Source organism: Hypomesus transpacificus, chromosome 26, assembly GCF_021917145.1.
Source record: "Hypomesus transpacificus isolate Combined female chromosome 26, fHypTra1, whole genome shotgun sequence".
Lineage (NCBI taxonomy): Eukaryota > Metazoa > Chordata > Actinopteri > Osmeriformes > Osmeridae > Hypomesus > Hypomesus transpacificus.
Genome location: NC_061085.1, coordinates 8829767 through 8855798, shown reverse-complemented (window position 1 = coordinate 8855798; position 26032 = coordinate 8829767). Strand labels below are relative to the sequence as shown.

Genomic DNA, 26032 nt, shown 5'->3' with positions numbered 1-26032 from the left:
AATACAAACAAAACAAACTGAGCATTCTTATCAAATGATTAGTAACATTCTTTTAAACCGACATAATCAATGCCTCAAACACAGGATCCAGTGATTAGTAAAGTAGGTATCCCAAGTGGGGATGTGGAGACACTTGGTAGACGAACTAAAAGGAAACCTGCTGGAAGTTCCGTTTAAGTTGACACTTGGACAACTCGATATACATTCTCTTACTGCAGACAAGATGTTGAATGACGATGTTATGAATGTAGGTCGGACGGCAGTGACCTACGAATGTTGATCCGCCCACGCTCACATCCCGGAAACGGAAACATCAGCAAAATGAAGTATTGTTCGAAAATCTGAACTGGGAATTATAGATCTGTGTTTCTGCCGTTCCCGGAGGCCAGGTCGAAGAAAAATTATATTTTTTGTCAATTGTTTACAGTAAGTGGCTATAAATATACACCGAAGCTATTCTTTGTTTTGATGGGTGACTGCCGTGATAAAATCAGTGGACCATGCATTGTATCAAACCTCGGGTGATAATTAAATCGCATAGCTGTTATTTTGGATATCTTTTGACGGTTGAGTTGACATTAGCATTACAAAAAATATTTTTATAAAGTAGAGTATGGTATAAACTTGCAGTGCCAGAAATAGCCACATCTTAGCCAAGACTGGTTTAGAAAGTGACACCACTTTAATTGTATATGTATGCACGTGAGCACACAGACCAAAACTCAGGTTGGCTATCTAGCATATAGTGAAACCTTGTACTGAAAGTATACAAAGGATTTGAGCTTCAAGCTGTTTGCCATCACGACAGACTGATCAATTTGTTTTGCAGACGCTCGGGCACCCAAAATTGTGCGTAATTTCTTTGTTACTGTTTGTATTGTTATATATTAAACATGGGTGGCCAACGTTGTTGTGAGTCGAATAATGGGTTTGTGGTTACTCCTGGTCTGGTGACGGGAAGTCAGCTGACAGGCTGTACAGACCCGAGTTTTTTAGGTGTAGAAGACAAATTTACACTACCCCATCTAGCTGTAGTCTCTGCCCTTTTCTAAAGTGAACACTGTTTATTTGAATATTCTCCAATACAGGTGCACCTCTCAGAAACATGAATGACTTTGCAGTTCTCAACACCGGACGAAAAATGCCCCTCCTTGGCCTAGGAACGTGGAAGAGTGAGCCTGGAAAGGTACTCCCAACTTTTTACCACAAACAGTCGTGAATTCCATTTGTTTAGGATGTAACATTGGTTTCTGGTGTAGGCTAGTACACTGGTTGTTGTTATTTCATCCACGGTTATGATTTTGGGGTAATTTACAGGTGAAACAGGCAGTGATTTGGGCCTTGCAGGCTGGGTATCGTCATATTGACTGTGCTGCCATCTACGGCAACGAGGTTGAAATCGGAGAGGCTCTACAGGAGACACTTGGGCCTGACAAAGTAAGCCAAACAATGCATGGCTTTTAAAGTTTCTTTCGCCAATTAAAATCAAGGCTATTGACAGTCATTTTGCTTTTCTATGCAGTGTATTTCCTGTTCAAATGAGCACAAACGTCTTCTTTCCTTTCCTGTGTGCTTTTTGCTCATCTTTTGATCTGGTACAAAAGGGGCTTAGGAGAGAAGATGTGTTCATCACGTCCAAGCTATGGAACACACGGCATCACCCCGAAGATGTGGAGCCCTCTCTGCTAAAGACCCTGAAAGACCTGAGGCTGGAATACCTGGATCTCTACCTCATCCACTGGCCTCACGCTTTCCAGTAAGCACCTGCACCGCCCAGAGGAGAGGAGATCCTCCCAGCCGTGCCATCATACTATGTCTTCACATACATTCAATACTATTATTTTCAGAATGTGGGTTGTACCAAGTAACACTCAAGTTAACAATTCACATCATGTCAAATGGATAAAAGATCATAACCTTCCTGGACAGTTTCCATTCAGTTTCAGCGTAAATTAATATTATTCATATAATTCATAATATATCAGCATCCTCCCTTCCCTTAGACGAGGTGATGTGCCGTTCCCTAAGAAGGAGGATGGAAGCATGCTGTATGACGAAATCGACTACAAACTGACATGGGTTGCCATGGAGAAGCTGGTCGAAAAGGGTCTAGTCAGAGCCATCGGTCTCTCAAACTTCAACAGCCGACAAATCGACGATGTTCTCTCGATTGCCAGCATCAAACCCACAGTGCTGCAGGTAAAGACTGAAATTGCATCCACGTCGACCTGTGTTGACCCCTCTCAATTATCTCCTCCCTGCCATCTTCTTCTCTGCAATCCCACGTGTTTCTAAACTTCCTGTCTATCTGAAATGACCAGTCTTTGTGTGTGTTTGTTTGTTCCGGTACGCCTCTTCAGGTGGAGGGTCATCCATACCTGGCTCAGGTGGACTTGCTAGCACATTGTCGAGACCGAGGCCTTGTGATGACGGCTTACAGCCCTCTGGGCTCCCCAGATCGAGCATGGAAGCATCCGGATGAACCTGTCCTGTTAGATGAGCCAATCATTGCCGCTCTGGCCAAGAAATACAACAAGTCCCCTGCGCAAATCATTCTAAGGTGAAAACAAAACTGCAGTGAAGACTTTTCCCAAGATGCCCTCACAGAATTCCCTTATATAGGAGTCAGATGGCTGAGCGGTGAGGGAGTCGGGCTTGTAATCAGAAGGTTGCCGGATTGATTCCCCGCCGCGCCAAATGACTTTGTGTCCTTGAGCAAGGCACTTCACCCCTACTTGCCTCGGGGGGAATGTCCCTGTCCTTACTGTAAGTCGCTCTGGATAAGAGCGTCTGCTAAATGACTAAATGTAAAAAATTTAAAATGTTATAACTTTGGTTTTGTTCATTATCAGGTGGCAGGCCCAGCGCGGAGTGGGAACAATTCCTAAAAGTGTAACCGAATCCCGTATCAAAGAGAATATCACAGTGGGTGTTGTCGACAAGCGCCTTTCACAATGACAGTACTCGCGACATACTTAATGACACGGTTGTTCGACCGAACAGTTATGTTTGATAAGGTGATTCCATATTGATGCTTGTTCACCGTTTATTATCAGGTGTTTGACTTTACCCTCGAGGCAGAGGAGATGAAAAGTATAGTGGAACTGAACAAAGGCTGGCGTTATATTGTTCCCACCATCATGGTAAGTGTTCTCCAAGTTTCCCTGTAACTGGTTGTTAAGCATTTCATAATTCAAACGAGACATGATGATAGTTGCTTTTGTTGTTCCTTTAGGTTGATGGGAAGCCTGTTCCCAGGGATGCAGGACATCCACACTATCCGTTTAACGACCCCTATTGACATCTCACACTGCCATTCCCGCCTGTGCCTTGGGAAAACGCTCCCTCAACACGCTCCAAGATGGTCGAATTTTCTAAAGACTTCCATCTTTTTCATGGATCCTGAACATTGATCTGACAGAACTGAAAGTCTCTGGAAATGGAAATGTTCATAGGTGACGTGTCAGATGATTAGTCATAGATTAGTAAACGAGAGCATGATTGAGACATTACATACTCATCCATAATAAAAGTTTTCATAAACGCTTCATTGTTTGGTTTTATTAGAAAACGTATGTCTGAGAATTTTTTTGTATTTTTGTGCATCTTAATGAACTATATGAGGTAAAGGTAAAATACATGCCACAATATAAGATGCTGCCAAAAAAAGAAAACATAACTATTCTCTTCCAACTCAGTCTAAAACTGTACCAGAAATGTATGAAAAAGACAACCGAGCCAGCCAGGAGTCGAACCTAGAATCTTCTGATCCGTAGTCAGACGCGTTATCCATTGCGCCACTGGCCCGATGAAGCTATGAGGAATCACGGGAGTGATTCGTTCGTACTGAGCCGATTCATTCTCCCGCGTTTTCGCACAAGTTGAAAGTTCAGCGGAAGTGAGGAGGAGTGTTCTGGTTCTATTTAAACGCGCCAACAAAGGGTCAAGAACAACAAGCTGGCACTCGACGCTACTAATTAACTATTTAACGCTATTTAAGTAGCTAGTTAATTCAATCAAACAAGCTACCTTTTACCCGTTTAAATCGTTCTTGTTAGCATGCCAGAAGAAACAGCAGCCTCGAGCTCAGGAAGGTGAGCCATTTTCTTTGTGAGACTTGAATCAGAATACTATCCTAGGCTAGCTTAGTTATAGCAACATTGCGCTAGCTAGCTATCGTCGATGCAAATGACCTGGTGATCGAGGCCATTACCTTAAAGGTGTGCTAGCTACTTATCACCTGCGCGTTTATTGCTAACAGTTTTATGCCAGCAAGTAGCTATGTAGCCAACACGGATGCATTGTACTCCTACTAGTCAACTCATTCACAATTGATAGTGTTGTTGTAGCAGAGGCTATACAGTCAGCTACGCACAGAGCAGATGTATCTCGCTAGTAAATAAGCTGGCTAGATGTCCCGTCCTATCTTCTCGGCGTGATGCAGGTGTATAACCGGACAGCGTCAATCTACCGCCAATGCTGTTCGGTCGATTCCTCTTGGAAGTGCTTGCTAGACTTACTTAAGAGACAGTACTTGTAGGTGTCATATTAATGATGTTGATGGCGTATGATAATCGACTTTCGGCTAACTTAACGCAACGTATAGCTGGCATCCAGTTACAACGGCTACTGGCAGATGGCGTTGTTTTGCCTGCTAAACAGGATGAAAACATTGTTTTTGTATTTGCAGTATGGAAGAAAAACCTTGTTCATCAACTGCTGTGCACAGGCAAGTTGTGTCCTCGTTATGATGACTTTTCTTCGTCTCGTGTATCGAATGCTTTATCTTGTACAAACTAGCTAATTCGTGCAAATCTATGAATCCGTTTTACTCTAAATTGTTCTACGCAGCTCTGTTGACGTCATGGAGGAAGCAAAAAAGTTGATTGGCACAGGGAAGCGGCACTTGGTGATGGGAGACGTAGTGTCCGCTGTAAACGTTTTCCAGGAGGCTTGTGGCATGCTGTGAGTATAAACGACTCGTGTGATTGTAGAAAGCGGTAACGCGTATTTTTACTGTCTGTATTTAAATTGAATAAGTATATAATGGTTTAGTGATTTGCTCAGTTGATTGAACTCTTTATTTGGATTCTTGTTTTGTTAACCTGTCAGGGCTGAGAGGTATGGAGACACAGCTGACGAGTGTGGAGAAGTGTTCTTCCTTTGCGGAAAGTCCCTCCTTGAGCTTGCCAGGTAACTGAAGCCTACACGATTAGCATCTTCAAGCTTTTGCGCCTCACCTTTTTATAGTTTACAGCACGTTAAGGTCTAAGCACGTGCTCATACACTGACAAGTGGGTGGTGACTCGCCGCGAGGCAAGAGCCATACGGTCGGATGATTTCAAGTGTGTGTTGCAGAATGGAGAACACTGTTCTGGGGAATGCATTGGAGGGAGTTCCGGAAGAGTCTTCGGAGGAGGCGGAGAAGCAGGACAACCCCAAGTTCGAGAGCGCAGACAACCTTGACGGTCAGTATGTAGGACAGCCACCTTGATTTGTTTAATGCTTCCCACTATCTCAGCTCCTTAAGGCAGTAGACTACTTTTAACATGGGTTTGGTAAGTGAGGCCTTGTTTTCACCCAGAGTGATTCAATTAAACGTTTTTTTAATTCGTCTCTCTGGTGCAGAGCAAACCAGAGATGAGCTTCGAATGCAGGTTTATGATGCCATGGCAGAAAAAGATCCTCGTGGCACCGAAGCAAAGATTGAGGCTGTAAAAGGGGAGGATGAAATGGAGACAGAGGAAGAGAGTGCTGCTGAGTCCACGGCCAAAAATGAGCTTGAACCTCCTGTTGACGAAGTGAAGACTCCCTCCTCTTCTGGAGAAGGAGCTGTGAAGTCTGATTCTGCTGTGAACAAGGCGGAGAAGAGTCCTTCCTCTACTGGAGCGAGGCCGTTGAAGTCTGACTGTCCTGTGATTGGCTCAGAGAAGTCTGGTTCACCTGTGATTGGCTCAGAGAAGAAGTCTGATCCTGCCATGGTGGCTTTGGAGAAGAGTCCTGGAGCTGTGAAGTCTGGTTCTCCTGGGATTGGCTCAGAGAAGTCTGGTTCTCCTGTGATTGGCTCAGAGAAGTCTTCTCCTGTGAACAAGGAAGTAAAGAGTGTGTCTCTCGCAGAAGGGGCTTTGAAGCCTGACTCTCCCATGATGGGGGTGGAGAAGAGTCCTGGAAAGGGAGCTGTGAAGTCTGATCCTCCTGCGAGCAGGGCGGAGACAAGTCCATCTCCTGAACAGGGGGTGCTGAAAAAGTCAGACTCTCCTGTGATTGGCTTAGAGAAGAGTCCTGTGAAGAAGGCAGACACTCCTGTGATTGGCTTAGAGAAGAGTCCTGTGAAGAAGGCAGACACTCTCGTGATTGGCTTAGAGAAGAGTCCTGTGAAGAAGGCAGACACTCCTGTGATTGGCTTAGAGAAGAGTCCTGTGAAGGTAAACACTCCCGTGAACGGGGTGGAGAAGCCCCTCCCCTCTCCTGGAGAGGGAGCTGAGAAGAAGCCTGGTGTGGATGCTGCTCCTCAGCAGAAGGAGAATGGGGGAGGCCTTGAACCTGAGCACCAGGAGGAGAAGATGGATGAGGAGGAGGAGAAGATGGATGAGGGTAGCAGTAGACTTGTTTTCGAGCACTTCTTGGTGTGGGTTGTGGGACTGGAGGAGTCAAGCTGGTGTCACGGCCGTTGCACTTGGGACAAACGTTTAACTCCGCACTGGTATAGCTCAACCGCACGTCATTTCCTGTTATGTCTTGACATAAACGTGTTTTTCTATGCTTCTCCATTAGGAGAAGATGATGATGACGATGAGGATGATGATGATGACGAAGAGGGTAATGCTGAAGACAAGGTAAGCTTCCCTCCTTGTCTTCCATATGTTAACTTGATGTGATATGTTGAAGTGTATCAATTAAATGCTGCTCTCTTTAGGGTGCTGAGGAGGAAGAAGTGGGGAACTTGCAGTTGGCTTGGGAGATGTTGGAAGTTGCCAAGGTCATCTTTAAAAGGTAAATGTCCCCATGTTATTATATTGTTTGTTGGTGCCATCCTCAGGAGACTCCTACTGGATGTTGTCAGCAGTGACTGACTGCCTTGGTTTGTATCCCAACAGAAAGGAAAGCGAGGAGGATCAGCTTATGGCTGCACAGGCATATCTGAAGCTGGGAGAAGTTAGTGCAGAATCTGGTAAGTTGCCGATCAACAGAAAGGAATGTCTGTTTTGTGCGTGTGGGGGACCCAGAGGACGTGTGTGTACAGAACGTCCCTTAGATGAAGGCAGATTTGAGGTGTTCTGCAGTCGCAGGCAATCGTGTTCCATTTAGTGACTTGACCTTCTCTCCACTTACCTGCCCTCTGCAGGTAACTACCCCCAGGCCCTGGAGGACTTCCAGGACTGCCTGACCCTCCAGCTGAAGCACCTCCCTCCCCACAACCGCCTGCTGGCTGAGACCCACTACCAGCTGGGCATGACCCTCTGTTACACGGGCCACTACAACCAGGCCATCCAGCACTACGGAAGCTCCATCAAGGTCATCGAGAGCCGCCTGGGTAAGACGGGCTTGGACCTAGCACTTGACCCGAACCAGCGTGCCACTGAGGGATGGGGTATTCCTGATGTGTGTGTGGGGGGGGGTCAGATGGCTGAGTGGTTAGGGAATTGGGCTATGAATCAGAAGGTTGCCAGTTTGATTCCCGGCCGTGCCAAACGACATGGCATCGGGGGGAAGAGAGAATGTCCCTGTACTTTAAGTCGCTCTGGATAAGAGCGTTTACAAAATGTGATCCACTGACTGGCTAGTTGCTGCATTTCAAACATCTGGCCGCCGCTCCTTCTAGCCATGCTGCAGGAGGCCATCGACAAGGCGGTCGGGGAGGAGGGAGCCAAGGAGGAGAGGAGCGAGCTGGACGAGCTCAAACTGTTGCTTCCAGACATCGCAGAGAAGGTGGAGGATGCCAAGGAGAGCCAGAGGACGTCCAGCTCTGCCTCCCAGGCCATCCAGCAGACCCTGGTGAGGAGGAGGAGGAGGCCACGGTGGAACTAGCCAGAGATTCAGGACACTGTTTAGAATGTAGTCCACCTGAGAATAGCAGACCCAAGTTGTTGTATAAATCCAGTTTGAGGTGGTGGTGGGGGGGGGGGGTTGTTTAGCTGCTCCTAACCAGAGATCCTCTCTCAGGGTGGGGCTTCTACGTCATCAGCATTCCCCGGTGAAAATGGAGGACCGTCCTCTTCAGCGTTCGCACCCAGCCAGGTAACCTTGCTATTTCATTTGAAACGGGTAGAATTCAAATAATTTTTTTTGGGGGGGGGGGGGGGGAACTGCACTACTGATTTGACTTCTGAACTCGTGTCGCAGATTGTCGCCAGGCCGGCTGAGAGCGCGTCGTCCTCCGTATCCGACATCTCCCACCTGGTCAGGAAAAAGGTGAGGCCATCGTCGCAGGCGTCTCCACCTTGCTGTTACGCATCCCTCTGTCGTGTCGCTCTCACCCCCCTACTCTAACTGCATGAGTCGCTTGCTTCTGGTGAAAGGAAACTTTCCAGTCTCTGCCTACCAATCATGTGTATTGGGCATTGTGCATGTTTTAATGCGTGTTTTTATTCAAACTGCAGTAAGCCTTGGTGGTCTGTAGAGGTTGTGTAGTCTTGTGATTGGTGCTTGTGCTGCGGTGTGTCTGTAGAGTAGATGCAGTAGTTCAGGGGTGATGTGACGCGCTAAGACCCTCCCCCCCACCTCCCTTTGTGTTCCTGAACAGAGGAAACCTGAAGAAGACAGCCCAAAAAAGGACACTGATGCTAAAAAGGCCAAACAGGAAACCACAGTTAATGGCAGCGGAGACTCCGCCAGCAACGGCAAGGGAGTCCCGGGGAAAGAGGCACAGGAGGCGAGTGATAGGACTGGCTCACACTCTGTAGGGAGCAGAGGGAGCCATAGGGCTGTTGTGGGTCGGAGCCCCCCCCCCCTCCTAAACTTCCACCTGACCTGTTTACTTGACTCCTACAGTTATTTAGGTTGTGTCGACCTTGCATGAGGGGGTAAAGTGCACTGGATGGGGCACAACCCCCAAGTCTAGAATGGGCCAGTTGATCCTTGTCAAGGACTGGGATGAGTTTGTCCTGGACTTCTAACTCGAGTTTCACTTTACTGTTTGGTATGTAATGCAGACTTGTTTTTTTTTTTTTTTTTTCAGCCTGCAAAATCATCTACCTCTGTAGAGTCTTCGGCGTGATGTCACTTCCTTGCCACTTCCTGATCTTCCAGCCAGCAGAGCATGTCAACTCCCTTCCTTCCCATTGAACACTTTGTTTTTGTAAATAAGATCCATTTTCACGACGTGTGTGTGTGTGTGCTGTTTTTGTATACTTGTAGTAAAAAAAAAAAATCAATAAAGAGTATTTGCAAACTTTAACAACTTCTGAGAATGGACTTTACTCTTGTCTTGGCGTTTTCATGGTTCTGATTTCATGGCAGAATATCTGTTTAAGTTGCTGTCCCCATCAGCTGAAGACTGGCCCTGAGGTCGGACTGCTGTCCTAGACTTTGATACACCAGCTGAGGAGAGGGGTGGGGAAAGAAACAATATTTGTAACCATGGTGACTAGTATTCAGTTTTTTTGAAGGCCTCACCTGTATGTACCGAGCTGCCAGTTGGCTGGTGAGGGTTTCATCAGGAAGAGGTGTGGAGGGGACCTTGGGGGGAGTGGGCTGAGGGGTGTAGGAGGCTAACTGGTCCACTGGTAGCTGGGAAATGTCTGTGTTCTAGAAGAGAAGGATCTTGTCATTCTTTTGAGATTACCGCTTTAACCTGATGTTATCTTGGGGTCATTGTGACCCACGGTCGTATTGCGACAACTTTACCTCATACAAAAACAAAGCAAAGTATTTTCTTTTCACCATTGGGCTGTGTCAGATCCCCCACATTGCGAAGGTTAAAAGAAACAGCTTTTTATTTGTTTTTGTATGGGTAAACACAACGATTGTTTGTTGTGAACCTTTGGGTCATGTGATTCAAAGGCAGCCACAAGGGTTAACTTTCACTTGCATCCCTTCACTTAAGGCTTGGGTTTTGAGAAAAAATGAATATTTAACCTTAGTGTTATGCTGTGGCAGCTCCTGCTCTCCATGACGGTTGGCCACCAGCACAAACACAGATGCCCCAGGAAGTAACTTCAACTACCAGGAGAGGAAAAAGTCAGTACACCCTGTTTGTCACCATCGGTGCCTACTGGCAGTTTGGGAAATTAAAACAGATGTGCCCACCTGACCATTTTTCTGAAGCTTCTGCAGAACACTTCTGCAGTTTCTGTTTGCCAGTGCCTTAAGAACAGCCTTGGGATATAAAGTTTTGACAGGTTTATACAGTATGCGTCCATACACAACCGGCACACTGTTAAATGAGGAATTTTTACCAGCTGTAGCCTGTCAGAAAAGTATAACGCTATTTGAGTGATGACGAAGTCAACGTTAATTTTTTATTTACATTTCGCCATTTAGCAGACTCTCTTATCCAGAGCTATTCCCCCTGAGGAAAGTAGGGTGAAGTGCCTTGCCCAAGGACACATCATTTGACACGGCAGGGAATCGATCTGGCAACCTTCTGATTACTAGCCCGACTCCCTCACCGCTCAGCCATCTGACTCTCCTTATGTACACAGTCAAATGTACAGTCACACACTGCCTTTAACTACAGTTACACCGACCTGTGATGGTGCTCCCTGGTAGAGAGGGAGCTGGTGGTGCCTGATCTGGCCCTCCCCCTCAGGCGAGACTGGGGCTGCGGCCCAACACTGGTCCTCCAGACTGAAGGACAGGCCGTCTCCCTGCTCCTCTCCGGAGCTCTGTGGGTCCGAGCGGTCCTGGAAGCTGACCGCAGACACCGCGTGGAGGTGGATGATGGCGATGAAGTGTTGGTGGGACACTCGTTCACTGAAGGACTGCAAGAGATGCCGATTAGGTGGACGAGCTGGCCAAGCCGGTCGAGATGTGGAATGCGTCTCGATGGTGAAAGCAGCAAGCTACCTTGCAGCCATCCCTCCACCGGGGAGCGCACGTGCTGCTGCTGGGGTCCAGGTCCAGGAGGGGTAGTGGCGGGTCGTAGGTCGCCCAGCGCACCCCCTGGTAAAAGGCTCCAGGGGGGCTGAGAGAGCAGAGCCCCAGGGTAAACGCCGCCCAGGGCAGGTTCAAGGCCCCCTCAACGCACACCTGCCCCAGGGCCACAGATTAGAACACACATGAGAGACATGCCTGATAGCCGTTGGCTCTGCAACTCCAAGATGCAAAACAGGGATTATAAATAGTTTTTTTTTTTTTTTTTTTTTTTACATATTCTCTTTGTGACTGAGAGTTGACCTTAACGCAGGGCCCAGTGATGGTGCTGGAGGGGGGAGGAGAGTGAGGGGGGAAGGGGAGGAGGGGGGCTTCTCCACTGGAGAGGTGCACTCTGGCCTGGGCTGATCCGTAGGGCTCAAAGGGTGCACCCAGACAGTCTTCAGGCTGGCAGGGTGAAGACACACAAATATTTATTAATAGTGTAGAAGTCTCCCACATAACCCATTGTTCGATGTTCAGTGGTTTTACTAGGTCAGATGAGTAAACAGGAAGTGGTAAATGTATAGACGGGTGAGACAAACTGTACTAGGTTAGTGAAGGCCATGGCAGGGGGCACTGGAGCCCTGTACAGGGGCACGGAATGGGTGCCGGTGTTCCAGGAAATCGTAGTCTGGCCTGGAGTTTGTCTCTGACCTACAAAGGGAAGGCAAAACCACAACCATCACCCCATCATAAATACGCAGTTTCACTGACTCTGAACTTAGTTCATCATCTAAAAAAAATATCGATGAGAATTGGAGTCATCAGGTACTGACTCTGTGTGGGAGCGTGTGCTAGCCTGGAGACCCCCCAGGCTGACAGGAACTCCCCCATCTCAGCCAGGTTCCCCACAAGGTCCTCCAGTTCCCATGGAGGGCTCTCTCTCTGTTTGACCAGCCCGCTGAAGGGCACACTGCTCCCTACAGGCCGGAGGTAGAAGCGCAGGAGCAGAATCATGTCTTCTCGGGGCGCAAGACCGCTGAGAGCAATCTAATAAGGAATAGGAACGCTCATCCTAAAAGCCTTTTCTAACCAACACTGCAGTGAGCATAGGTGTTGTATGTCCAGCGTACCTGTTGCTCTCCAAAGATGAAGTTTCCAGGTGCTGTGGAGGAGCGGGCAGTAGAAGTGCAGCAGTGAAGACCTGTGTCTCCAAACATCAGCACCTGAACACAAGTTCAAGGGACTGGTAACCTCTGATACGCAGTTCAACACGGCCAGAGAGACACAAATGTCATTACTGTCAAGAGAAACCTTTAAGTTTACCTTTCCGGTCTTTTGGCTGTAGCCAGTGAGTCGAAGACTTCCCTCTCCCTCAGGTGCCCCACTCACCCTGTCCACAATGATTTTCAACATTTGTCTAGCTCCTCTTTCTTGTTCTTCATTTTTTAGAAGCAAGGGATCTATCACACTGCAGACAAGGTGGGTTGGTGCCAGTTATTCATCAATACATTTGAGACCATTTGCAATGTCTCTTAAGTGTATATCGCAAATCCTTGCATTTAACATGAAATAAATTGTAGATGCAATGAAAATCAAAACTGTGAAAATGATAGAGAACAACAAATGAGTTATGAGTTTTTATTTTATTTGTGGTGTGCAGTACAATACATGCTATTGAGGTTGATGCAAAACACATTTATATATGTTATACATGGCCTCACGTTCTGGTGTGAGAAACTGCTTGAAGGAATACATTATCATCAACAATAAGGAGAAACTCAGATCTTATTTTCATAATAACACAAAGCTGACAGTAATAACACAAAGCCCCCCCCCCCTTAATATAATAGTCTGATTCTGGTCAATTGAGGGTCTTAATCTCCCTCTCCTCTCACCTCTGACTAGGTTCCTCCTTAGGCGGAGGGTCTTCGTGACCAGAGTAAGTGAGCAGAGAGGGGAAATGATTCGCTGCTGAGGGCTGTACTGTTGAAAGAGGCGGTGGAGGGTTCGCTTGGAGCATCGCAGGATGAGTGGATACCTGTGAGTTGTATTGGACAAACAACAAAACAACCGTGAATTTCGAGGCCTCTGCTAAGCGCAATAACGACCCATTCATTGGAAACAGGTGTGTTGGAAGCGGGAAACTTTCAAGACATGCAGGGCAGGGGGTCCTGAGGACCAGGGTTAAGAAGGGCTGGTCTACCCTACCATGGAAGGGTACTTGTACTGGGTGGTGTTGCTCGGGTCAATCTTAGCAAGGGTCTGCACGTCACCGTCGCGGGCATTGACCACTCGCACACACAGCTCCATGCTGCCCACCTGAGAGACACAGAAACGTCACACACGCCTGACTCGCACACATTTAGCGCACGTCCCCTTTCCAGCTTGACTGGAAGTAGACGCCATTCACGGCGTCAGGTCCTGTCACAGATGAAGCGCTAGGACTGTTAACCGTCCAGGTTAATGAATTCAAATGAATGGGTCATTATCTAGTTATGCAGAAGCCTGTTAACGACCATTCATTTGAATCAGGTGTGTCAGAGCAGGGAAACATCTAATACATGCAAGACAGGGGGTCCCTGAGGACCAGGGTTGAGAACCACTGATCTAGAACATGCAGGGCAGGGGGCAGGGGGCAGGGGGCAGGGGGCAGGGGGCAGGGGGCAGGGGGCAGGGGGCAGGGGGCAGGGGGGGCAGGGGGGCGGGGGGCCGGAGGACCAGGGTTGAGGGAGGATGTGAACAGGCAGGATCACCTGGGGGATTGAGTTGAGCTGGCCTGGGCTGAGGGCGGGTCGGACAGGGAGGCTGCGGACTGGAGCCCTCCAGTGTCCACTGCGGACCTGGTTGTGAGGGTCGAAGAGATCGAGCCGGGCCCATCCACATGACGCCAGTCTCTGGATCTCCTGTCCGCACTCGTCCAGGCCCCCCGCAGCCTGGACCTCCACCACCAGAGAGAATGATCCGGAAGGCTGCATCCTGCAGGTAGGAGACAAACAGACACGCATAACGACCTGTAACCGCTCGGTCTTCTCAGAATCAGAATGGGTTTTTATTCGCTATGAAAGTTTGCACAGACAAGGAATTTACTTTGGCAGGAAGGTGCCTACGGAGGCAACCATTATCGGCGCCAGATAATCTTAGACCTCTTCATTAGAATGAGTTCTAAATGTTTTTGTTTTTTTGATAGGGCAAACGTCTTGTCATCTATGGTGTTTTGTCCAAAAGAGCATGGTTGTAAGACTCGCCTGGGCACAGGCTGTTTGACTGACAGGAGGGCGTAGTTTCCCGGGGGTAAACTGTGTGCGTAGGGTAGAGCCCCTCCAGGCTGGCAGTGCACCGGGGGCAGAGGAGTAGGCCTGCCCACCTCCTGCCCTCCAGAGTACAGACCAGACACCAGACGCAACACTTGGAGGGTCGCGTCCACTCCCAGCACTAGGTCGAAAAAGATCACAAAGCCTGCCCTGTAATGCAGGGAAGATGAAAGAAAAAAGTTAAAGTATCGTATTAAAAGTCAGTGAAATGAAAGGCAATAATGAACTTGCTGATTAGCAGACTAACGCTGGGTCATATGGAGCAGGCCCCAGAGAGTCCAGGGAGTCAATTATGCGTCTTCCCAGAAGAGAGGAGTGTGGCCTGGGCTGGGGCTGTAAGACGGACCAGATGGATATTTACAACATGCAATAAGACAATGACAGCACTATGAAATCGTCCACTGGGTGATGGTTTTACCAGGGCTGGAGAAGCGTGCATCTGGGCCAAGGGATGCATGGCTGGCTGGGACAGGAACGGGAGAGGGGGTGGAGGTGGTGGGGCTTGCCTGCGTTGGCGGGGGTCCTCTCTGGCCTTTTGGACATCTCTGCGGAGGCTCTCGATCTCAGCCTGAATACTCGCCATGTGATGGATGTGCTCTCTCTGCATGTGGTGGAGGTCTGACCCCATAGCTGCTGGGTTGAGACCCACAACAATCAATGGGCTCAGTGGACTCAATCCAAGTTTCAAGTATATTTATACAGTCAAAAACAGTCAAATGCGGGCCATGGTACATTTTGAAACAATTGACAACCTTCCTCTCCCCGGTGTTTCCCCTTGGCCAGTTGGATCCTGAGGATCTCCTCCTCCAGCCGTTGGTTCTCCTGTTCCATCTCCAGCACCTCGGGGTTGCGAGCCCGCTGTGAAGGCTTGATCCCTGGGCAGGGAAACTGAATCAGAGGCGGTCCAACCGGTGGGACATTCATCCCAACATGGATGCATCGAAATATAGAAGTAAGGACAAACGATGGGGGAGATGGTGTCCTCCGTGCAGCGCTAAGGGCCTGTGTTAGGCCGACTCTCACTGTTCCTCCTGGTCCTGTCGTGGCCAACGGGCTGGGCTTGCTCCAGAGTGTGGGCCTCGGCCTGCAGGTCGTGTATCTGGGCCAAAACGGCCGGGTCTGAACCGCCAGACTGCATGTAGGCCAGCCTCAGGGCTCTGTCACAGGAAATACAACCACACCCAGTTAATAAGAGTGAAATATTATTTGTAGATTGTTGTTCCACTTGGGTCCATGTAGGTTTGTGAGCCAGGCAACATGGAGGCCTACATGAGGCAAAGGTATAGGGTGTAATGCTGCATACCTTATTTGGGTGTGAAGGGGTCCATCGACAGAGGATATGAGGTCAAAGGTGACATGATGCCTCTTCCTTTCATCATCATTGCCGTCGGGGCTGGGTAAATCGACGTGTGCGCCTGACTCTTTGGCCCTGAAAATAGCACCGTTCACAACAAGATGAAACCCCCTCAGTGATTGGATGTCCTGGAGGAGAGAGGGTGCCTGTGTTGAGTGTGCATGGGCGTGCGAGGCCTCACCCCTGCGGAGCTTGCAGGGAGGTGATGTGCTCTCTGAGTTCCCCCAGGGCCTCCTCGTTCCTCTCCTCCTGTTCCTTCAGCTCCAGTAGCAGGGTCTCCAGGTGAGCAGTGCTGCCCTGTCCAGCCAGGACCCCCAGCTGGTGGGCAATCTCTGACACACACATTCACACACACAGATGATAAAACTGGTGTCCTACATTTACATTACATTCATTTAGCAGATGCTCTTATCCAGAGTGACTTACAGTAAGTACAGGGACATTCTCCCCGAGGCAAATAGGGTGAAGTGCCTTGCCCAAGGACACAACGTCATTTGGCACGAAATCGAAACAACAACCTTCTGATTACTAGCCCGACTCCCTAACCACTCAGCCATCTGACCCCCATGGACCCCCCATCAGTCCTCCTATTGATCCAGTTACGGCTCCAACACCCCTCCAGGTGTCTGTGGGGCCTGGTCTTACCCTCTTTCTGCTGCTCCAGCAGGTGGGTTTGGGCCTGGATCTGAGCCAGCTGGCGGCCATGTTGTGCCGTCATCTCCCTCAGTTTCTCCCTGTGACCCTGCTGCCTCCCTGACAGCTGGTCGCCAGGCACCTACCGACACAGACACAAAAGTGGGAAAGATCAGGAAGTCACTCACAATGGTGACGTGGAAGAGTAACAAGTGTTGATCAATGTGAGCTGAATGGAAATAAACACACCTCTGTTTCAATTGGCCATTTGGGAAAGTTTGGCATACCCTCCTCGATAGACATCCTCAATTTCTGAAACTTTAACACAGAGAAAAATTTTTTGAATGATTTGGCCAAGTGATGTAAACAAGCTGCTGTCATTTCTGGATAGGTGAGCATTTGAAGCTGTGTGTGAAGTCCAGAGCAGTAGCAGATAATGTACCTCTTCTGCGAGGTTCTGCAAAGCCGAGCTCTCAGTCAAACCAATCAGATGCCTGTCCTCTCTCTTCACAATTGGCTGCGCACCGTGAGGATTTCGTGGGTTTATACCCCTCTGTCCTCTCAACTATTAGAAGGGCCAATCAGTATCCACAGTTACCAACACACTGTAATATGTATTTTGAGCATTATCGGACATCGTCCAGGGGGCCTCTATTTTGCACATTATCACCATCTGAATTAAACAATCCTGAATCCTCTATCAAGAACTGTTTTCTTACCCTTACAAGGTCAGGGGTTCCTGCCTGTTTGGGATAGACCCCTTTTCCATCGTCTCTCCTGTGGTCCCTGCGCTCCTGCACCCCCCGCCTCAGTGCTACTGGGTCCCCCACGTCGCTCCCGATGCAAAAGAAAACTTTGTGTTTCTCCAGAAGTTCAAGGGAGTGGAAATCCATTCTACAGTCCCGACAACTGAACTCTCCCAGAGTCTCCATTAGGTCACCCAGCTGAACTCACAAATAAGTAAATCTTATTCTAGTAACGGACTCAAGCAAACAGCAGTAACATATTTAGCTTTCAGGCCAATTTAAAATAGAAGTACACGGCATCTGTTTTACTTGACTGAAAGAATGTGTTGCAGCTTCCTTGACTACTGTCTACTGTTTGTTAGTTACTGTCACCATGTCAATAGCTTTGAATGAGTAAGGTCATATTATGTACGTCAATCACATATCCCTATGATGGAAATATGATCAAATACTGTAATAATATGTCAATAATCCTTTACATTTAACACAAGTGACATTGGATTCATTAACTAATCATGGAATATCTTTGGATTTTGTTTCACAATAAATACGAAATATACATATACACAACATATTTGGCAAACTGATGCAAAATATTTATTACAACTAGACCAAGATGCAGTAGTTTATTTTCCGAAATAGACAAAGCCATAAATGACACGTTATCTCTCAAATCTGTTATCAAAATAATCTTTCAAAATGCACAATTACAAATATGTTTTGTTATTATCCACCCTGAATATCAAGGCTGCATGAACAATATGCAAACAAACAAATATAATTGTGTGATTTGACAGTTGTACCAAAATAGAAAACGAATCAGAGTCTGTGATCAAGCCTTTTCAATGTTGTACCAGCAAGCAAAGTTTGAAGCTAAATTTCAAAAATGCAATCCTTGACATAAGCAGAGAAATCGGAAACCTTTGCACACAAAACTTTTTACAAAAGCAGCAGTGCAGATTTGAGTTTTGACCATTTTAATAAACAGGACTTAAACTTTGAAGGTTTAAAAATAGTGCCTGCTGAAAAACTGTGGATACAGAATCAGTTTGAACTGCTAATCTCTTGTCACATTTGATGAACCCTATGTAAGCAAACCAACATCAAAATATATTTTAGATTTAGAGAACAACTTTTGTTTAACAATCTTCTTGGGGTAAAAAGAACTCCAAGTATGTAAATCCCAACATTCAGTATGCCCTTACTGGCTACATTCAACAAGAATCATTTGATAAGAATCCTAAAAAATGTCTCCCATAACTTCAAGAAGAAAAATGATCTTAAAGAAAACACAAAATAAAACTAGAACAAAAAATAGAATAAACCTTACAAAAAGGCTGCCAATCTGACTTTTCTCTCTCTACCCTTACATCAATCCTCAAGTAATATTCAACACTAAAAACTGCAATACTCCAATTAAGAGATATTACTGTTTGAAAATTGGTTTGGTTCAGTGTTGTCATATATAGAAAGAGTGAGAATCAGACCCACAGCTGTCCATCTCAGCTGTACACAATGATAGTTTCCTCTCAACACAAATGCCAAAGTCAAAAAGTAATCTGATCCGTGATTAAATTATAATTTCTATTGTTGACACGTGAATCAAATCCAAAATCCTTTAGTAGATGAGTTTTCAATAAATAAAAAAAAAAAAACAAGAAAAAAAGGACTTTGGGAGAAAAAAAGAAAAGGAAAAAAATAACTATAAATCCTCAGGCGTCAATCTTAAAAATGTCCCCCGTTTGAAGAGCAAGACAAACAAAGCTCAACAAAAAGCTGGTGGGGGAGGAAGCTTGACGAGTGACGACAGAGGAGACAAGTGGAAGGGTGCTGGAGCCTCGTCAGGTGTCTGCCTCGTCATCTGATGTCTGGCTGCTGCTGCTGCTGCTGGTCTCTGACTCAGAGCCCTCCTCCATCGCAACAGGGTTTCTCCACGCCAGATGCAGGGGCTTCGGAAACACCCTGACGTCATTCTGTCGCCACCCGTTTCTCTTAAGCTAGGAAGGAACGACAAGAAGCGGCGGGCGGGGGGGGAGGGGGGGGGGGAATACCGTCAGACGTTTACAAACGTCTGGGAATATGCCAGCTACAAAAGCACAAGGCTATTCATGTTTACCTGACAGGGATCTGACTTTGGAATAATGATCACACTACCTGCTCGCTTTTAGCTTGGAATTCTCTCAGCTCATCCTCAGTGAGGGGCAGGAAGTTGTCATCATTCTCTGGGTGCTCCTGCCACCCCATGGCTTTAAGCAACCTGCCGAGGAGAAACAGGCCAACAGTTACACAAGCTAACTGGATCAGACGTGTAGTGTGGGTGTGTGTGTGTGTGTGTGTGTGTGTGGACTCACCTGTGTTCTTCTTCTAGTGAGCTAGACAGGTGGTCTGTGACAGAGTCACTGAGCAGGTGTGAGATTCCGTTTTCATGGCTGTCGTAGTCCTTCGGCTCGGGAGTGCTTCCCTCGCCCTGTCAAAGAGGCACACAACAGTTATCCATGTGGGGACCGCAACACACAGCCCAGCGTTCCACTTCCTCTCCCCGCCCCCGAGCTCACCTCCCCTGGGTCTGGGGGGCTGGTTGAGCTGGGACGGTCTCCATTCCTCCAGTCCTTAAGGCCTCGGAGGATGTCACTCCTACGGTCGGTGGTACGGCGCATCAGCTTGAGGCGAGAAGGAGTGATGTCGATTGGAGGGGTGGTGCTTGAAGGAGGCTAGGTATCGTGACAGAAACATTTGGACGGGACAGTGAATAATAGGGGCGGGGGAAAAAATCTATTTACATTTGAATCGCGATTCAGTCTTCTAGCGATTCACAAATGTAAAAAAACGATTTATTTTATTTTTTGTTTAAGTGTTTTTTTTTAAATAAATAATATATATTTATATATTTTAATCGATCGTGACCCAAAAGAACAAAAGATTCCCACCCCTAGTGAATAAGGTGATGGAGTTGATAAAGCATTGACTTGACGTGTTTCTCAATGTAATGTCGTTCAGATGACTGTTCAATGAGGACAATCCAGCGCCATGTCGCGTGATGTCACCGCTCATCACCTCTGGGGTCAGGGGTTTTGACTCTCACCTCCTTGAAGGTCAGAGGGGTCGGCGTGTGGGCCGGGGTCGCAGGCTTGGTCCCTGGTGCCGGGCTGGTGAAGGCAGAGTCCCTGCCGGACCAATCCAAACTGCTTCTGCTTTCCCTTCCATTTGGCTTCCATGGACCCGTCTGCAGAGGAGGTGAGGAAATAAATGAGATACATAGATAGACGGATAGGTACTTGATTAATCCCCCTAGGGAATACTGCCAGTATAGAGTATAGATACCTATACGCCTTTATATATATATATATATATATAAAGGCTAGATGTCTTACGTCGGAGTCTAGAACGTCCGCAAAGGGCGGCCATCTTGCCACAGTCAACTCGCTCACCCATAACATTGCGTTGGTGCTACATGTACTTTTTAAATAACCATAACTTGCTCAATTTTCAACAGATTTTTTCAATGGTTTGGTTTGTTATCAGCATCAGAGATGTAGGTATGCCACTGCATACTTATGAATAACGATGTTATGAAGAAAAAAAGAATGAATGAATGAAAGTATGCAGTGGCGTTGTTGGCATTAGACAACTTACCTTGATTGGGACAGCGGCTGACTTGGGTATCAAGTTCTTGTGGACGCTGGGTCCAGTCACAAAGGCGTTTGTGCAGTTGGCTGGATAGAGTCCTGTGTTGGCAAACACAGCCGAGAAAGGAGTGCTGGGGTCTGTCTTGGAAACCTTCTTGATGACCAGCATCTTAGACCTGGTCTGCTTGGCACTGGGAGGATTCTCTGTAAGGAAAATGAACAGTCAGGCCTCGTAGCTCGATACACATCTAACTACCTGTCAAAAACAATTATGGATCGTAATAAAACCCTTACCCCATACTCCTGTTGGGGGCCCCACAGCTTGTATTTGAAGCACAGGCTTCCCACTCATCTCTGGATTCAACGAAGGCTGAAGTGAGCAACACAAGTCATTATTCACACACAGAAATGACGTACCAACAGGCAGGAGGTAACACACAAACGGCTGACTTCAACTGAAAGTCGAGGCCATGGGTTGGCAACTACAGAACGAGGGGAGGAGAGAAGAAAAAAAAAAAAACTCACAAAATCCTCCTCGACAAATTTCAGCTTGTTTTCCTGGCGTTCCTCTCCTTTGTGAGGATGGAAGTTTCCGTTCCGCTGGTGGAGGGCCCCGTGTCTCTCCCTCTCTTTGTCCCTCCCGTTCCTCTTCGAGGGACGTCCGGGAAGGGGTCCCTCCGGCCCCCACGGGCCACTGTGCCACCCGGGGGTCTCCTTCCCACCTGTCCCCCCCGTGCCACCGCCCAAACCCCCCTGTCCTCCCCTGGCCACACCCGAGTCCACAGAGTCGTGTCGCAGGAGAGACGGGTGCTGACACCCGTCACCTAGGAAACCAGGGCACAGACAAAGTCAGGGTAAATAACGTGGTGGCACACATCGCTGTCTGAAGATGTCGGCACTCTGCGTTAACAATTCCTTTTGAAACTGAAGGGCAAATGTAGTACAGCTGGAACTAGGTGGGTGCGTGAGAGAAGAAGGGGGTGAAATGTCAGGTACCTGCGGAATCCCTGAGGTCATAGTTGAAGAAGCCGTCGGAGGAGTAATGGCGGCGCCGACGGCTTACACCTGAGCGGGCGTCGCCACGAGAGAGGTGCTGCCCGTGCCTCTCAAGGCCGGCTCCGGGGGACTGGGGTAGGGGGGGAGAAACTGAGTGAGACTGGAGACCCGTCTGAACGTCCACCACACGACCACCACCTCACAAACCCCTTCACACCAGCCTCAGCATCCCTCCCACTTCTCACCTTGGTAGGCAGAGGCTTGGAGAAGTTGAGCCAGGCGGGAACAAAATCATGCTGCGCCATTAATGTCCAGTGTTACACGTCAGTGGGCTGAGGCTCCAAACGTCATGACCAGGATCTGGAGATTACATTTTTTTAAAGGAAATCATGATCACAATCACATTTATACATAGGTAAGAAAAATGTCTCACAGTAAGTGAGCAAGCCACCTCTTACTTAAGAGTCGTCTGCTCTGAAATCCTGTATTCCTCGTCTACCCCGTTGTGGTGCTCCTCGTCCTGCTAGCTGAGTCAGCAGACCGCAGGGGCAGCGTCTGCTAGCTGGGTTAGCCGACTGCTGGGGCAGCGTCTGCTAGCTGGGTTAGCCGACTGCAGGGGCAGCGTCTGCTAGCTGGGTTAGCCGACTGTAGGGGCAGCGTCTGCTAGCTGGGTTAGCAGACTGCAGGGGCAGCGTGTGCAGCTTGGGAGACCCTCTATGTGGAACACAGTCCAGTCTCCAGGATGCAGTGACAACGTGGGGTACCTGATGTGCTCGGTCTTTGCTGGTGTCGAAGGTGGTGGGAAGTGAAGTGGGATTTGGGATTGTACTGAAGCGGAAGGCAGGTATCTAAGGGATTGTGTTTGGTTTGTTTGTGGTGATGCCTGGCTGGTCCTTCTAGATTCTCTGGTGTTTGTGGTGATGCCTGGCTGGTCGTTCTAGACTCTCTGGTGTTTGTTGTGATGCCTGGCTGGTCCTTCTAGACTCTCTGGTGTTTGTTGTGATGCCTGGCTGGTCCTTCTAGACTCTCTGGTGTTTGTTGTGATGCCTGGCTGGTCCTTCTAGACTCTCTGGTGTCAGCTTGCGAGCAGGACAAGGTGTTGTGCCGAGTCTGGTCTTCAGACCCCTTTCTTCCTTCTCCTCACCAACTCATTCTATCTCTGGGTACAGACACGGTCTGTGAGAATGGACGTGCGTGTGAATCTCACAGCGCTGCTTTTAGGAAGACAGCAACAAAAAAAGAGCCTGCGCTCACCTCATCCAGCTGGGGGGGCTATGACAGGGAGAAACAGGTGAGGTACATTTATGTCACATAACAAAATGAAGAAGTGGGCTTATGAGGTGACTAGCATTGTGTGGATTTCTATCTACAGGTTATAAATCCTGACTTAAGAGAAAGGAAGGGAAAACAATGCTGACATTGTCCTCAGATCACCATCAGATTGGTACAATACGTGGCAATACTTTTGGAATCTCTTTCTTTTGGTCTGCTAAATGTATTCACAAGCCAGTAAAGTGACTTCCTTTACAGCCAAGTACCTACCCTGTTTAGTTGTTTAAAACTCTTTAAAAGCGAGCGTAAGTGTCTAAGGGTGCTAACTAACAATACACCAATACATCACTCAGGTAAAAGTCAAAACCACTTCTCTATCTCAGTTGACGTTAGGCCTCACATTAACAAGTGTAACGAGAGTAAAACTATGGTGTCTGCCTTTTGGGTGAACACGCAATAGACCTTTTCCGGAGAACAACACTGTTGAAAAGAAAAGGCCAAATCAATCCAATATGAACATCTATTTTAATCAGAAAATGATAGCGTAGGCCTACTAATGTTACCAATTTTCAGATGTAGCCACTATCAATTGAATAATAATGTCCAAATAATCTTTGTACTGTGGCTAAGAAAGTAAATACGCTATCAACTGTGGGCTACAATAAATTAGGACGCCATGCATGTTAGCTAACAGTACATACAATTGTGTTATGCTAGCTTTGCTAGCTACGTACTGTGTTATACTGTTTTGATATGTAACTAACTAGTAGCCTTTGCTAAGTTACTGTAGCTGGCTAGCTAAAAGGGAATATATCATTCATTAGAAGCTCAATTCAAAGTCACAAAAAGTTTGAGATCTGTGACTGTATTATATTGTCTGGTTAAGTTATCTGTTAAACATCTAGCATGGTTAATTTTGCATGGATAGTTGGCTAGTTCTAGGTGGTAGAAGAAAATATAAAAAATGGCAACGTTGCAGCCAACTAGCTAGCTAGCCTGCAATGTATCGCTACAAATTGACAGAAGCGATGCGATTTACCTGTGTGAAGTTACTCGTTATGTGACGGTAGCCGGTTAGCTAAGTTGATGAACGCTTTGCAAATGTCAATTTGAAACAGTCTAGCTATATTGATGACACGATCTGCAATGTCAAATTATGCAGCACTCGAAAGTGGCCAACGTCAGTTTTGCTAGTTCCTCGGTCTGGTTTGACTAGCCTAACTCAACAGCGCAACTCGTTTGCTTTGCTAACCAGTAATTTCGCCCACGTCACGACCTGGGCGCCACCGCGGTGCCAGCGCACTGACCATACTAGACATGAATGCTTGCTTTCACTAACAATTTACTTGATTCAGATTTCGAAAAAAGCACATAGTCAAATAGAACATTATGTAATTATCTTCTGAGATGCAAATGACCACATACTTTATATTGTAAATATGATATGATAATTCAAAAAGAATGGTTGGAAGATCAGTGTGGAACTCTAAAGTTAGGGAATAAGGTACCTACGGAAAGGATTGATTAACGGACACAAGGAACAGATTTCTTTGGTTAAAGGGTGAACGATAGGATACTTCGTTTAGGTTTAATTATGTTAGGCTTTATTAAAATGTAAAATCAAACTTCCGAAAACATACGTGTAAGAATACAATTATTTATTTGTCTACAGATAAATTTGTCATCCCCTTCGTTTAATAGAGTAACGTATTTTATTGTTTGAGATCATGAGAGGTCATACGGGAGTACTCATTTGCTAATCCATCTATCTTCAGATAAAATGTTTTCTGCCATATTACGAAGACACATTCAACTTGTTCACAGGGTAAGTTATGTTGCCAGACACTGAGGGTATAGTGCCAGCTGACAACCACGCTGACATTTTAAAGGCGGCAATAGACACATTAATTTCGTTTTCTTCATTCTTTTAGGGATGGCAGTTGGGCACTCGTCAACAGCTGGTTTGTGTCTCTGTCTCAGACAGAATTTCAGATGACGGGTCATCTTCCTTATGTCCCCGTAGACGTTTGATAAACAGTTCCTGGCCCAGACAGACTCAGTGGGCGCATGGCTTCCACAGCTCTGCGCTGAGATTCCAACGTCCAAAAGAAACAGACCCTCCAACCAGGGAGCTGGACCTGCTCCGCTATGACTTCAAAGACATCAAGAAGACCCCCAGGCCGGCCCTCATCCTGGGTCTGTCTGGCCTCATCCCTTTCGTTTCTGCACCCGTTGTCATGGTTTTGACAGAGACGTACCTACCAGAGGTGGCTTTTGCCCAGGTAGCATACGGAGCATCGATCCTGTCGTTTTTAGGCGGAGCGCGATGGGGCTATGCTCTCCCTGAAAGTAGCCCGGCCAAGCCAGACTGGATCAACCTCGTCAATAGTGTGGTGCCGTCCCTTCTAGCCTGGACGGCCATGTTGCTTAGTGACAGCTTGACTCCAGCAGCCATCATGGTCGTCATGGGCCTAGGAATCTCCTTGCACTATGACCTCTCTCTGCTGCCCACCTATCCCAGCTGGTTCAAAGCCCTTCGGTCAATACTAACAGTGGTGGCCTTCCTCTCCCTGGTGGTCACACTTGTTCTCCATGGAATCTACCCAGAGAAGATGTTGTTTGCAGAGTAGGAAGTTGATTATGTTTGAGGTTTGTGAGGGAGTCAGGTGGCTGAACGGTGAGGGAATCGCACTTCACCCTACTTGCCTCGGGGGGATTGTCCCTGTAGTTACTGTAAGTCGCTCTGGATAAGAGCGTCTGCTAAATGACTAAATGTAATGTAATGTAAATGTTTGTATCAGTCTATATATTAAAGGTTAAAAAAATAAATGGTTGATTAATAATGGCTAAATTGCTGAATATTAGCAATCTAAGCTGCAACTGTGAATGTAATGGCAATACAAATGTTGTTGGTTTCATTCAGTTCATTTACTATACAGCACATTATAACTTAAATAAAACATTTAAAAAAATAATACTTGCCATACTTCTTGATACACTATTTGTTGACACTGACTGCGTTATAGAAAATAACTAACTTCTTTATTCATAATGTGTTCCATGGTAACGTAGAAC

At 47.2% G+C, this 26032-nt stretch overlaps 5 protein-coding genes and 1 non-coding gene across 9 annotated transcripts; 3 read left to right on the top strand and 3 right to left on the bottom strand.

The window, feature by feature from the left end:
* Positions 1-145: 145 nt before the first annotated feature.
* On the top strand, positions 146-3548 carry akr1a1b (aldo-keto reductase family 1, member A1b (aldehyde reductase)). Its single transcript, XM_047049798.1, has 9 exons — positions 146-426; positions 1089-1186; positions 1318-1437; positions 1605-1756; positions 2004-2199; positions 2361-2560; positions 2853-2925; positions 3057-3143; positions 3236-3548. The coding sequence occupies exons 2-9, from the start codon at positions 1106-1108 to the stop codon at positions 3299-3301; spliced, it is 975 nt and encodes a 324-aa protein (XP_046905754.1). The 5' UTR covers positions 146-426; positions 1089-1105; the 3' UTR covers positions 3302-3548.
* Positions 3549-3734: 186 nt separating this feature from the next.
* trnar-acg lies at positions 3735-3807 on the bottom strand. Its single transcript has one exon. It is a non-coding gene; the product is annotated as a tRNA-Arg (tRNA).
* Positions 3808-3886: 79 nt separating this feature from the next.
* LOC124487521 (nuclear autoantigenic sperm protein (histone-binding)) lies at positions 3887-9397 on the top strand. 2 transcript variants are annotated; one of them, XM_047049906.1, is made up of 14 exons: positions 3887-4094; positions 4691-4729; positions 4852-4965; positions 5113-5193; positions 5359-5468; positions 6775-6836; positions 6917-6993; positions 7098-7171; positions 7346-7534; positions 7823-7995; positions 8164-8238; positions 8344-8412; positions 8744-8872; positions 9179-9397. In XM_047049906.1, the coding sequence occupies exons 1-14, from the start codon at positions 4060-4062 to the stop codon at positions 9215-9217; spliced, it is 1266 nt and encodes a 421-aa protein (XP_046905862.1). In that variant the 5' UTR covers positions 3887-4059; the 3' UTR covers positions 9218-9397. The 2 variants fall into 2 exon arrangements, with proteins under 2 accessions (XP_046905862.1, XP_046905863.1); XM_047049907.1 differs by lacking the exon at positions 8744-8872.
* Positions 9398-9521: 124 nt separating this feature from the next.
* Positions 9522-17249, bottom strand: ccdc17 (coiled-coil domain containing 17). The gene is made up of 20 exons (XM_047050053.1): positions 17037-17249; positions 16760-16882; positions 16330-16459; positions 15866-16016; positions 15634-15723; positions 15354-15487; positions 15080-15205; positions 14749-14960; positions 14578-14663; positions 14265-14480; positions 13773-13995; positions 13228-13338; positions 13004-13057; positions 12150-12242; positions 11897-12066; positions 11667-11730; positions 11008-11190; positions 10689-10922; positions 9626-9747; positions 9522-9540 (listed from the first exon to the last, which is right to left on the bottom strand). The coding sequence occupies exons 1-20, from the start codon at positions 17247-17249 to the stop codon at positions 9522-9524; spliced, it is 2754 nt and encodes a 917-aa protein (XP_046906009.1).
* Positions 17250-17675: 426 nt separating this feature from the next.
* On the bottom strand, positions 17676-24227 carry LOC124487374 (vasculin-like protein 1). 3 transcript variants are annotated; one of them, XM_047049656.1, is made up of 12 exons: positions 23997-24227; positions 22144-23437; positions 21931-22045; positions 21686-21815; positions 21215-21513; positions 20984-21059; positions 20697-20893; positions 20146-20286; positions 19619-19774; positions 19415-19530; positions 19218-19320; positions 17676-19060 (listed from the first exon to the last, which is right to left on the bottom strand). In XM_047049656.1, the coding sequence occupies exons 3-12, from the start codon at positions 21988-21990 to the stop codon at positions 18905-18907; spliced, it is 1434 nt and encodes a 477-aa protein (XP_046905612.1). In that variant the 5' UTR covers positions 21991-22045; positions 22144-23437; positions 23997-24227; the 3' UTR covers positions 17676-18904. The 3 variants fall into 3 exon arrangements, with proteins under 3 accessions (XP_046905612.1, XP_046905613.1, XP_046905614.1); XM_047049657.1 differs by having other exon boundaries at positions 22144-22957; XM_047049658.1 differs by having other exon boundaries at positions 22144-22844.
* On the top strand, positions 24114-25973 carry tmem69 (transmembrane protein 69). The gene is made up of 3 exons (XM_047050052.1): positions 24114-24137; positions 24733-24782; positions 24981-25973. Exons 1-3 carry the CDS (start codon positions 24114-24116, stop codon positions 25585-25587), a joined length of 681 nt encoding a protein of 226 aa, XP_046906008.1. The 3' UTR covers positions 25588-25973.
* Positions 25974-26032: the final 59 nt, after the last annotated feature.